General features: G+C 62.4%; 1 protein-coding gene across 1 annotated transcript in view; it reads left to right on the plus strand.

Annotated features, from left to right (window-relative positions):
- SHANK2 (SH3 and multiple ankyrin repeat domains 2) overlaps positions 1-12,251 on the plus strand; it is a 347,313-nt gene that overhangs the window by 40,972 nt on the left and 294,090 nt on the right. The window contains 2 exon segments of the mRNA XM_079104911.1: positions 3,589-3,705; positions 11,676-11,753. Of these exon segments, the coding sequence (XP_078961037.1) occupies positions 3,589-3,705; positions 11,676-11,753 (195 nt within the window).

Here is a 12,251-nt window from a genome sequence, read left to right on the forward strand (position 1 = left end):
CCACAGGCGTCCAGCAGGTGGCAGTCGGGCGCTGGTGAAGGAGCGCCTTCTGCTCACAGGGCGCCCCGGCTGGCCTTGGTGCGTCCGTGCCAGGTGTAGCCCAGGGAACCTGGAGGGATCGGAGGCAGCGGGCGTGTGGAGGCCCTGTGCCCAGGGTGCAGGCTGCAGGAGTGTTCCAGGATCAAGCCGTGTTCTTGGCCTCACGTCCTGCCTGGTGGCACTGGACGGGCACTGCCTATTCCTATGGTGTTCCTGTGACCACCTGACCAGTGACGTCTGCCAGGTTTCCAGCGTCTTTGCTGTCCCCGTTTTAGCTAGTAGGTCGCGGGGTGATCTTGCCAAGTCCCTTCCCTCGGCCCGTCTGCTGCCCGAGCAGCGTCCTTGGCACTTCGGCATGGCCTCGTCCTTCCGGGGCACTTCACTTCTTTCTGACTTACGGTGCTCCAAGCTCCGAGCCTCGGTCTCCTCCTCAGCCCTGCCGTCCCCCAGTCCCCCCAGAAGCCCTGGTTCTTTCCATCCTGCTGCGCAGAGACCAGGCTCCGGGCTTGGGAGTGCCCATTGCCGCTGGGCTGCGTCTGACCCACCCTCCCCGCAGCCGGAGTGAGAGGCTGGACGCCCACACACAGTCGTGCCTGGGCACCTCCTTGGGGTTCAGTTCCAGGACCCCCGTTGACACCCACACCCACGGAGCTCAGGCCCCTCATATAAAACCGCGTAGGACTTGGACACAGCGTCCTCTGTGTGGTTCAAGTCAGCTGCAGTCACGCCGACATCCAGTAGCGTGTTGCTACGTAAGTGGCTTGGCTGCTCTGCTCAGCACGGAGGCCACCGTTTCCTGGACATTGTCAGCCTGCTTGGCTGGTCCATGGGTGTGGACCTGAGGAGACCCAGGGCCAGCCATACTCACTTCCATTTCTACTTCTCCTGGGTCCAGGGCCTGGTTCACCCTGACACCACGTCCAGCCAGGCCCACAGGGTCGTTCTGTGTTCCCCAGAGCCATGCTCGAACCAGTCCCACGTCCCATCTTTGTCTTGGGCTCCACCCTGTGGCCCAGCTCACCTGGCCCCCGGCCAGCACACCCTGGCCAGCAGCTGCCCCTTCAACCCCCTTGGAAGGGGAAGGAGCGGCTGGCACAGGTGGCCCTTCAGCCAGAAGACGGTGGGCAGGATGTGCTAAGGCGTTTTGCACTATTCTGTCCTTTGTGGGTTTGTTGTTTGCAAAACTGAGCACAGAACAGGAAGGAAGGTGGGCCGGGCCTCAGGGAGGCTGTTCCCCAGCGAGGCGCAGTGGGAATGCCCGTCTCATCTCCTGGCACTGCCCGTCTTGACCCTTGCTGAGGAAGCAGTGACAGGCTCCCAAGGAGGTAGCTTCAGACCTCATAGATCCGGATTGCCCCGGATGGCGAGTCACGCACCTGGAGTGGCCACTGGCGTGTCGACGGTGCCATGCGTGGCTCCCCTCCCACCCGCTGCGGAGCAACCCCATCACGCTCCCGAGTCTGGGAGAGCTGACTCGTCAGATGTTCTCCTGTGCAAAGAGCAAACTTCCCAACTCCAATTGGCTGTCACAGGTCCTGGTCACCGTCCTGGGCACTGCAGGGGCAGCAGCAGCCTCTGTGGGCTTCCGACCTCTCCCTCACCTGGTCTCTGTCCCCGGCTGCCACGCTTCCTTCCACGTGTGCCCTGCAGCTCGGGGCCAGGGGTGTGACTGTAGGCTGTCCCGGAAGAAGAAACGGACTTCTGTCCTGACAGATGTCCCCGTCTGGGCACGTCACAGGTCCTTGGGTCCCTGGACCCCTGAGCCATGGTAAGAACCAATGGCTCCACAGGAGCAGCAGGGGCCAGGCCCTCCTAGACCGTGAGGGGCAGAGGGGCTGCAGGGGGTACGCACTGTTAGAGGAGGACCCAGGCCAGCAACACAGTGGGGTCTGTAGCAGGGTCTGGGTCGCAGGCTGGGCACAGCGGCCACAGGAAGCGCAGGGATTGCAGTGGGCGTCTCCCGGGGTCTGTGTTGAGCTCGGCCAGCACAGCCATGCCGTCTCCCTCCGCTGCTGTTTGTCCAGCTGCAGTGCTTTGTTTAGACTCTGCGAAGGCGAAGTCCACCCCTCTATCTCAGTGACCGGAACACCTGGTTGATGAGAGCTCAGTCTGTGCTCTTGGGAGCACTGGGCTGTCACCATCAGGCGACCCCGCACGGCTGCCTGCTTCCCTCTGACCCGGAAGCACTGGCTCAGGACCCAGGATGCTCCCTCCCAGGGTCTCTGCCTCCAGCAGGTGGCCCGGTGCCCTGCCCAGGGACCTCCTCCCTGTCCCTGAGGGTGAGGAGGGAGTGGCTGAGCCCTGTGGGAGGCCCTTTGGAATCTGCGCCCGCAGGGGTCCCTGCAGGGAAGCGTGTTCCCATTTAAAGGCACTAAAGGTATCCGTAGATTCCAGAGAAAAAGCCCGCAGGAGTGGAAGTTTGGGGGCTGGGGTCCAGGTCTGCTGGCCCCAGAGCCCTGTGGATCCACACCCCAGAAGGGCTTGGAGAAAGGCCTGCCCTGGCTCCTGCTGCCTGCGTGGGGGCCGGATTCCACATAAAGCAACTGAGGGGGCAGGTGCTGGCCCTCCCTGGATGCAGCATGGGGAGGAGGGTATGGTGTCCCCTGGCCACTGCATGCCCTGCACAGGAGCGTGGAGCACCCAGGGCTGAGCACCCCAGGACTTTTCACTGAGCTGCACGCCAGGACGGGGCAAAGACCCGTGTCTCTGGGGCCCCTGATTGGCAGGGAAGGGAGGTTGGGGCCTCCACTGGGACCCCCTATGCAACAGCAGAGCCTGTGTCCCCAACCGGTCATGACTTCCCCTCCTCCCAGCAGCAGGCAGAGGCCTGCAGCCACCATGAGCCTCAGGCTGCAGTGGGCGCAGATGGGCCTCAGTCAGAGTGGTGGGCTGTGGCCGGTGGGGTCCCACCACGTGCTTCCTGTTGACCTGGGTGAGTGGCAGGCCAGGGCGAGGGCAGGGCCAGGCAGGAGGGGACCTCGTGGTGTGGTCGGTGACTGGCTGGAGGGGACCTCGTGGTGGCAGATGACTGGCTGGAGGGGACCTCGTGCTGGCAGGTGGCTGGCGGGAGGGGACCTCGTGGTGGCAGGTGGCTGGCGGGAGGGGACCTCGTGGTGGCAGGTGGCTGGCGGGAGGGCTCCAGGGTCAGGCTGGGGCAGGGCCAGGAGGGATCAGGGTCGGTGTGGCAGGGCTGGGTGTGGCAGGCTGGGGTGGCAGGCTGGGGTGGCAGGCTGGTGTGGCAGGCTGGGGTGGCAGGCTGGGGTGGCAGGCTGGGGTGGCAGGGTGGGTGTGGCAGGCTGGGGTGGCAGGCTGGGTGGCAGGCTGGGGTGGCAGGCTGGGGTGGCAGGCTGGGTGGCAGGCTGGGTGGCAGGCTGGGGTGGCAGGGTGGGTGTGGCAGGCTGGGGTGGCAGGCTGGGTGGCAGGCTGGGGTGGCAGGGTGGGTGGCAGGCTGGGGTGGCAGGCTGGGGTGGCAGGGTGGGTGGCAGGCTGGGGTGGCAGGGTGGGTGGCAGGCTGGGGTGGCCCTGGCCTCAGCCCGCCTCCTGTCACAGGCCTGCAGGTACGGCCACGTGCAGCACCTGGAACACCTGCTTTTCTACGGCGCGGACATGGGCGCTCAGAACGCCTCGGGGAACACGGCCCTGCACATCTGCGCCCTCTACAACCAGGTCAGTGCGCGGCCCTCCACCTGGCTGGGCGCAGGGACCAGGGCCTGGGGGGCACTCAAGGGCCACTCGGGGGCTGCGCCTGCTGCTGTGGCGGCAGCAGGAAGAGGAAGTGAGCCCGACGAGCGGAGCCAGGGCCTGGGTCACAGGGGCCGGGCCTGTCCACCGCAGTGCCACACCCCTGCTGCCAGGGTCCCCAGGTGTGCAGGAAACCGGGGTCCTCTTGTCCTGCACAGCTGCTCAGTCCAGGGTCTGTGACCTTGGCCATCTTCCTGTTGGTGAAACACTCTAAAATCCCCGTCTGGACCAGGTCAAGTGCCTGGCCAGGGTGCTGGGCACACTCACCCTGCTGCCCTGCGGCCGCCCCACCCCTGCTCCAGGCTCCCTGGTCTCCACCTGGAGCTCTGCCCCTCCCCGCTCTGCCTCGCAGCCCTTGTCCCCCTGCAGCTGGCTCATCTCGCTCAGTGTCCCTGTCCCGTCCCTGAGGTCCTCCCCTGGTGTGGCTGGTGTCAGGATGACCTCTCTGGAGGCTGTGCGGCAGGGCTCCTGTGGGGGGACTGGTCTGCCCATCGTCCCTCAGCGGGTGGACACTGGGCTGCTTGTGCCTTCCCTGCTATGGCGCAGAGCTGCAGGAACACAGGCGTGCAGCCGCATGGAGGACCGCCCTCTGTCCTGGGTGTGGACCTGGTGGCCACTCGCAACCTCCTGGGTCATGACGACGGAGCCCCCAGGGCAGCGCGTGAACGTGTCTGCGGCTGCTGGGGCCTGTGGCCGTGGCCTGCCCCCTGGGAGAGCGGCTCAGGGTGGGGAGCAGCCCCCACCAGCGAGCACCGGGCTGGAGGGGCCAGCAGGCTGCTGCCCCCTGGTGCGGGCAGCCGTGAGGAGGAGCCAGGCTCAGAACGCCTGCAGGCTGCAGTGCCTGGTGCCCCCCGGGGCCATCGGGCCGTCCCTACCCAGGCTCCTCTGCCCCTTCTTTTTCCTCCTCTGATTCCAAGGAGCCTCAGGTCTGAGGGTGGGGAGGGGCACACTACACCGGGCGGCCCAGCAGCGCAGGGTGGGGTGGGACCCCCAGAGGAGCACGGGGGTCATGGCGCAGGGCCTCCCTGTCGGTCCTCAGCACCCTCCTCCTGGTCTGAAGCTGGTCCTGTCCTGTTGCTCACCGTGGCTTCAGGGTGACTCTCAGTAGCCACTCCCACATCCTTCCCCAGCCCCTTCGTGGCTACTCCCCAGCCCAGGCCCCTCCAGCCACCCCAAAGTCCCATTTGCTTCCAGCCCTTAAACCTTCCTGAATTCTTTGCCAGGGAAACTCCTATGCATCCTTCAGTACCCAATTCAGATATCCCATACCCAGGGAAGTCTGTCCTTGATGACCCCTGGTAGAATTTGTGGGTCTCTTGCCCTTCGGGCCTTTGTAGGATGCAGCAGAGTGAAATGCGCAGCCTGAGACAGTAGCACACCTTGCCTGTTCTCTCCATCTTGGCCCAGCTTCTCGGGGGCACCAGCTCCCCAGTCTCACCCTGTCCCTGGGCCTAGCACGGGAGAGGAGCCCCTGGACGGGGCAGTGGCAGTGGTGAGCAGGGTTTTGAGGAGCGTCTCGCCGAGCTCCCAGCCTGCGCGGAAAGCCTGTCTGAGGGATTTGTCTGCGGCGCGGCTGGGCCGGCGTGGCTGTGGGAAGGGCTTTGTGAGCGCAGGGCACTTGCTCAGCTGCGATGGAACACGTCGCGGCTTGGCTGTGGCTGGTAGCACATCTGCACAGCATCTGCTTCGTAATTATTGCCTGAGATGGGAAAACATCCCTTAATTTTCTCCAGTGTATTTCAAGCATATTTTATCATGAAAAAAAAAAAGGAAATTATTTTTTCTGTCACTTGAAATAATTGCGAACAAGTTGGTCTTTTGAAATGTCAATGGGAGTTTTTATTGGAAAAGGTGAATACATTCCGCAGGCTGATTCTTAGCTCTTCCCGTGGCTGGTCCTGCTCCGTGTCACTCCGCATGCCCTGTGCCTGTTCCCACCACCCAGGAGGGACCACGGCTGTCCCAAGCAATGCTCCCCATTGCCGTAAGTTAGGACGTGCTGGGCCCGTTAGTAAACGCCTTGGGCTTTGAGTTGCATGACCCCCGTTGTGGCCCGCGGCTCCGGGGTAGTGCAGCGTGTCTGTCAGAGAGTGCGGCTGTGAGTGGGTTTGGCCTGTGGGCCATTGTTCGCAGAGCCTTGAAGGAGAAGGCTGCACCTGCCCCTCTGCCACCTGGGTCACCCACGCGTCCCTCCCAGGCGGTGTGGCTTCCGCCCAGCAGGCCCGGAGCCTTTGCCCATGTAGCGAGGGCTCTCTTCCCCCTGGCTGGGTCACCGGGGCAGCCTGTGGCTCCCCAGCTGCAGCTCAGGCCCTGGGAGGAGTGGCAGAGGTGGCATGCTGGGTGCCTGGCATTGCTCGGGGGCCACTGTGTCCACCGCAGCCCTGGGCCTGTCGGCCAGTTGGAATGTCGGGAGTGTTCTGGGATTCGGCTCTCGAGTCTCAGTCCCTCCCTGGGACAGCAGGGTGCTCTTTACCCCAGGGGGCTCCCCCGGCTCCCTGGGGGTCTTATAGCATAGTGAACGCAGCTACTCCAAGCCACATGCCTCAGGTTCCGAGCGAGGCCAGCCTCCACCCTCAGGGCTATTGGAGAAAGGTGGGTGCCCTGGCCTCCATTGGCGCGCAGGCCTGTCTGGCGTGCACTGCGCCTGGTTCTGACCCTGCACTCCTGTCCTTGGGGTGCCCCTTGCCAAGCACTTCCTCCCTCTGTACATGTGTCACCTGTGTCTGCTGGGCTCAGGTGCAGACAGCAGGCTACTCTGGCGACGTCAGCTAGAAAGGGGTCATGACACATGACTGTCTCGGGGAGGGACGAACCTGCTGTGGTCCAGGCAAGGATGCAAAGCACGGACTTTCGGAGTGGTCTTGCTTGGTGAAGGAGAGCCACAACCCAAGGAGACCTGGCAGTCGGGGTCCCCGGGTCTGAACTGCTACCTGGCTGTGCTGCTGCCAGCAACCCACTCTCTCTCTTGGGTTCTCTGTTTCCTCATCTGTGACGTGGGGGCAATCTCCTAACTCACAGGGACACTGAGAAAACATGGGTGGAAACAAACCTGCTCTACCTGGCATATAGTACGTGCTCAGTAAATTGCAGCTGCCATGGTGTTGGAGTAGCTGGTGATGGTGAAGGGGCTAGGGATGAGGGTGGTGGTGGTAGCGAGGGTGAAGATGATGGAGATGTTGAGGATGGTCATGGTGGTGATGGTGGTAGTGGTGGTTGTGGTGATGGTGATGATGGTGGTGATGGTGATGGTGGTGATGATGGTGATGGTGGTGGTGGTGGTGGTGGTGATGGTGGTGATGGTGATGGTGGTGATGGTGGTGGTGGTGGTAGTGGTGATGGTGGTGATGGTGGTGATGGTGGTGATGGTGACGGTGGTGATGGTGGTGATGGTGGTGATGGTGATGGTGGTGATGGTGGTGGTGATGGTGGTGGTGGTGATGGTGATGGTGGTGGTGATGGTGATGGTGATGGTGGTGATGGTGGTGATGGTGGTGGTGATGGTGGTGGTGATGATGATGATGGTGGTGATGGTGATGGTGATGGTGGTGGTGGTGGTGGTGGTGATGGTGGTGGTGATGGTGGTGGTGATGGTGATGGTGGTGGTAGTGGTGGTGCTGGTGCCGGTGCGGTGCTGTTGACCCACGAGTCTCTCATTCAATCTGAGCACCCAGGTGTGTGGAACGATACGCGTGCTTTATCGATTTCATGCGGGCCTCAGCTCCACGCATCTAATAAAATATACTGTGATCAGAATATTCTCTCTTCCTTATGCAATCAACCTAATTAGGGCTTTGATTGTGAGCAGCAAATTGTTTCTAATCTGTGGCCTCCCTCGGCCTCACGCTGGTTTCCCAGAGTTCGGGGAGGGGAGGAGAAGCCTGGTATTTGCTTTCCTGTCCTGGATAATGAAAGATTAGAGGGAGGTCTAAATATCAAGGGTTACTAGGCCAGACCAGTTTGCCTAGAAGATGCGAGCGTGCGCGCGTGCACGCACGCACGCACACAAACGCACACGCACATGTGCACACACATACACACACACGCATGCATACACACATGCGCACACACACCTGCCTCTCGGAGCAGGCTTTCAGGGTTGGTGCAGGCTGAGGTAGGAGCAGGTGTTTCCTGTTTGGACCTCTGTGCCCTTTCTGATGGTTTAGGGCCCTTGCCAGCTCTGCCAGCGCATCCGTGGGGCAGTCTCTGTGGGTCTGATGAGTGGAAGGTGTGCACGGGCCCCTGGAGAGTCCCCGAGTCTTGGGGATACCTCGGCTGCCATTTCCTTCGTACAGGCAGGAGACCAGGCTTTTCAAAGGGAGCTCAGTTAGGACATGGTGAGGCCTCCGTGCCCTCCGGCCTCTGGGGGAGCTCAGTTAGGACATGGTGAGGCCTCCGTGCCCTCCCGGCCTCTGGGGGCTCCTTCCTGAAGCGTGACTGGGGCCAACCAGGCCTCTGGGGCACAGGCCAGGCAGACGTGCTGGCGCCTCATGGCCTGTGAGGGGTGCTGCGTGCTACCCAGGCCCTTGCTCTGGGCACCCCCTTCAGGCGGAGGGCTGGACGGGACCGGGTTCTAGCCCCACCCTGGGGACATCGGTGTCCTGTTTACACGCTGTGCCTGACCAGTGTCCTGGCGGCTTGTGTCTTGGCCCTTGACCGTGGCTGCCAGACAGGCTGCCCTCAAGGATCGCTGCCCGGAACAGTTCTGAGCTGGGCCGCCGGCCGCCCTCTGGGGGATGCTCCACTGAGGACGCCCCAGTGCTGCAGGCGGGAGCCCCAAGGGCTGTCAGCCTGGCCACGGGGCGGACACCGTTCTGGTGTTCTGACCTGTCCCCTCCTCTTCCTTCAGACTTCTGCTTATGCGGATACCTGTGCCCCGGCCCTCGCTGCCCCAGCCTGTCCTCTCGCACGCCGGCCTGGGATTTCTGCACGTTGGCCGCAGGTTCCCACTCGCGTCTCCCCCACCTGGTCCGTGAGGCTCCCATCCTCTTGCTGGGGGCCAGGCCACACACCTGGCCACAGCCGACCCCTCCCAGCTACACGTCCTGGTGACGCTTGGCATCCATGCCGCACACGCCTGTGATGCAGATCCTGCCCTGCGGGCTGCGGGCAGCCTGTCTGTGCCCTTTGGCACCTTCTGGAGTAGGCGGCCAGCCAGGATCTTCCACCCATCCCCAGCTCGATCAGCAGTGGCCCCGCCCTGCCGATGCCCCCTGGCAAGGGCCTGCTCGGTCCATGGCTGGGTGGGAGAGGACACGCTCACATGCGTGGCCCGCCGCCCACCTTGGTAAGCCATCTAGAGCACCACCTCTGCCCTCCCGGCCCCTGAGCCCTGTCCCAGACAGCAGGTGGGCATCTTCCCAAACCTGCTGGCTAGGTGGTCCCAGAGATCCAGACGTATTCTGGGAAGAGACCCAAGTGGCCCAGCCTGGACCCACGGTCCACGTGAGGCCTGCCCAGCTGTGGCCTGAGGCTGGTTTGAGGGTGTCCTTCCAAGACCCTGGAAGCAGGTGCTGGGCAAGACCCCTCAGTAAGTTTTGGAGGCATCGTGGCAGGTCTGCGCTCTTCCTGGCCTCTGGGCTGGGCGGTTCTGAGCTGCAGGGCTGATTTGGGCATCGCGGGCCTCCCAGCCTCCTCAGCCTCGGCCTGCTGAGTGCAGGAGCGGTCCTATGGGGTAGGATGTCTGCACATGGCCAGATGTCCACACTGAGGGCCACTTCCCCTGGGGACAGGGCCACCTCTGTGGCTTTTCTTCTCACTGGAGCTGCGTTGCAGAGGTGCTTTGGCGGACGGTGGGTGGTGGGTTCCTTCTGTCCTCCATCTACCCTTCCAGAGGCTGGGCACAGTCTACTTCCCAGTCCAGGCTCCTTCCTCCTGCCCAGTAAGGTGGTTCCTGGATGGAGCCCCTCTGCCCAGCGTGGCCTCATCAGGACTTGATGCAGCCTGGGTGCAGCTGGGCGCACAGGACACTGGCCCTGGAGGACAGGCCAGTTCCTCTTCTGTGTGGCTGGTGGCCACCCCTGGTGCCCACGCCTCCTGTTCCCATCTCCAGGCCGCCCTGCCTCGGGCTCCCCTCACAGGCTCCTCCTCCGTGGGGGTCCTGGGTGGGGCAGGCCAAGGGTGTCCTCCTCGCTTGGCCTGCCTGGGTCTGAGGGGGCCGCTCTGTCGGGTTCTTTGTTCGATGTAAGTCATACGCCACTCAGTCCAGCAGGCGAGGCACACGCTTCAGTGAGCTCTGGGGCTCTCCATCTGTGGCCCCGGTGTCCAGGACGCCTGCCCTGCAGACAAACCCGTACCGCCAGCAGCCCTCTGGCCCTCTGGCCCTCCCAGCGCCAGGCCATCACTGGTCTGCTTTCTACTCTGGGTCTGGGGCTCTGTCACCTCTGCTGTCCTGCCAGGTCCTAGGGCCTGTGCACTGACCCACACCTGGGCCCCTGCTGGTCCCCAGTGCAGCTTCCCTCCTGGTCTGGGGCTGGGGTCCTCTGACCGGCTATTTCCTGTGGCTCCCTGGGGGCAGCCTGGCTGGCTACTTCACGTGTCCCTTCATGGAGGGAGCGTTTTCAGTGGCGAGTCTGGTGCTCCTTCTGTCACCTCCCTGGGCCGTGTGAACGCGGAACCCCTGACGCGCCCGGTGAGGCCCTCGGCGGGTGGAGGGAAGTGCCAGCTCCCGTCCTGCCGTGTGCTGCTCCCCACCCACCAGTGCCCGCCATCGCAACGCTCCTCCGAAACCCAATGCTCTGCGCCCGCTGCATTTACTCGGCAGAATCATTATTCCAGCCACGTGGCCCACGGTGGTGTTCTGGTCAGTCGACTGGCGCAGGGCTAGGCCCCTTCGTTAGTGTAAGTGGACTCTGTCGTGTGTGGACAAAGGCAAGGTCACTGCGGGACGTGATTCAGAACCTGCCCCCGTGGTTACGTGACCCGCGTCCACTGTCAGTGCCTGTTCTTTGGTACTCTGCCGTCTGCCTTTGCGTTGGTAGTGTTTGCCCCACGGTCCTCACTGGGACCTTCCGGAGAAACTTCCACGGAGACATAAAGAAGTTCTCATAGCCCCATACACAAATGAGTAGACAGGGAGAGATTTCTTTCCATCGTGAAAATTCACAAGCCATGACTTGTGAATTCACAAGCCTGCTGTTCTACCAACGTTAAAACCTGGGAGTCCGCTTGGAAGAACGTCCTGCTGTCCCCCAGCCCTCCTGCCCGGGAAGTCAGCGCCCCTGCCCTGCACCTCCCTGCAGAGGCTGCCTTTGTGTTCCTACTAGACTTTAGGCTTTTAAGATGCTAATGAAGGTGGTGCACAGTGGACATTCCTGTCATCCCAGAGGCCAGAGAGGCTGAGGAAGGAGGAACGCAAGTTCCAGGTCAACCTGGGCAACTTTGCGAGACCCTCAGAAACTTAGCAAGACCCTGTCTCAAAATAGGAAGGACTGGGGACGTAGCTCAGTGGCAGTGTTCCTGATCTGAATCCCCAACACCAAACAACAAACACAAATGAACGTCAGCGGCACTATTGGCACAGGACTGGCCTTTCTGCTTATTAGCTCTTGAGTGTTTCTTAGTCGTATCCACCTGCCCCTTTGGTCCTTCGGTTGTTCTGGAATGTTCTGGAGCCCCCTCCTTCCCTGAACCTAGAACATTCACGCATCTCTGGGTTTTCCCTTCCTTTTGCTCCTTTTGTATGTCACCGGGGCGTTCCACTCGTTCGGTTGACAAGACCTCGGTAGGGTGCCGCCTCCCGGGGGACGGCTTGGTCGCGGTGGGCTCCACAGGCAGTGTGCGGGGACGCTGGTGTCACCTGCCCTCCAGCAGTGGGAGTCTCCCTGACTGCCTGCAGGTGTGGAGGTTCCTGCGCGAGCGCTCGAGTCTCAAGCCGCTTTCTCCTCTCCAATTTGCAGGACAGCTGCGCGAGAGTGCTCCTGTTTCGGGGTGGAAACAAGGAACTGAAAAACTACAACAGCCAGACGCCATTTCAGGTAAAGAGGGCTCTCGGCGGCGGCAGGAAGCAGCTTGGGGTCCATGCCAGGGCGTCGGGTGTGGCTCGGGTTGCGTTTCCCCTGTGGAGGCTGCACCCAGCCCCCTCGCCTGGCGTGGACGCTGCTGGTGATCTCAGCCTGCCTGTCCACACGGGCTCACGCTCTGTTAGGCTGAACAGAGGGATGATGCACGCACGTCCTGTGGAGTCTTCTGGAGAAGCAGTTAAGATATGGCAGTTTGCCGTCTGGTAGTTCTTGGAAAGATGGCTAGCGCCACGGGGAGGGGCTCGTTGTCCATTGGCACCCCACTGTGCACACCCCAGGGTGCAGGGAGAGTGACCCCTGGGCACACAACCCCAGCCCTAAGATTTTAAGAAAATTAGGCAAAATACACACAATGCAAAAGTTGGCATCTTAACCGTTCTGAGGCCATGATTCCGGGGCGTCGATACCTCCGCCGTGTTGTCCAAACACCACGACTGACTGGTCTTCACCAGT

The sequence above is a fragment of the Sciurus vulgaris genome, assembly GCF_902686455.1.
Source record: "Sciurus vulgaris genome assembly, chromosome: 11".
Taxonomy (NCBI): domain Eukaryota; kingdom Metazoa; phylum Chordata; class Mammalia; order Rodentia; family Sciuridae; genus Sciurus; species Sciurus vulgaris.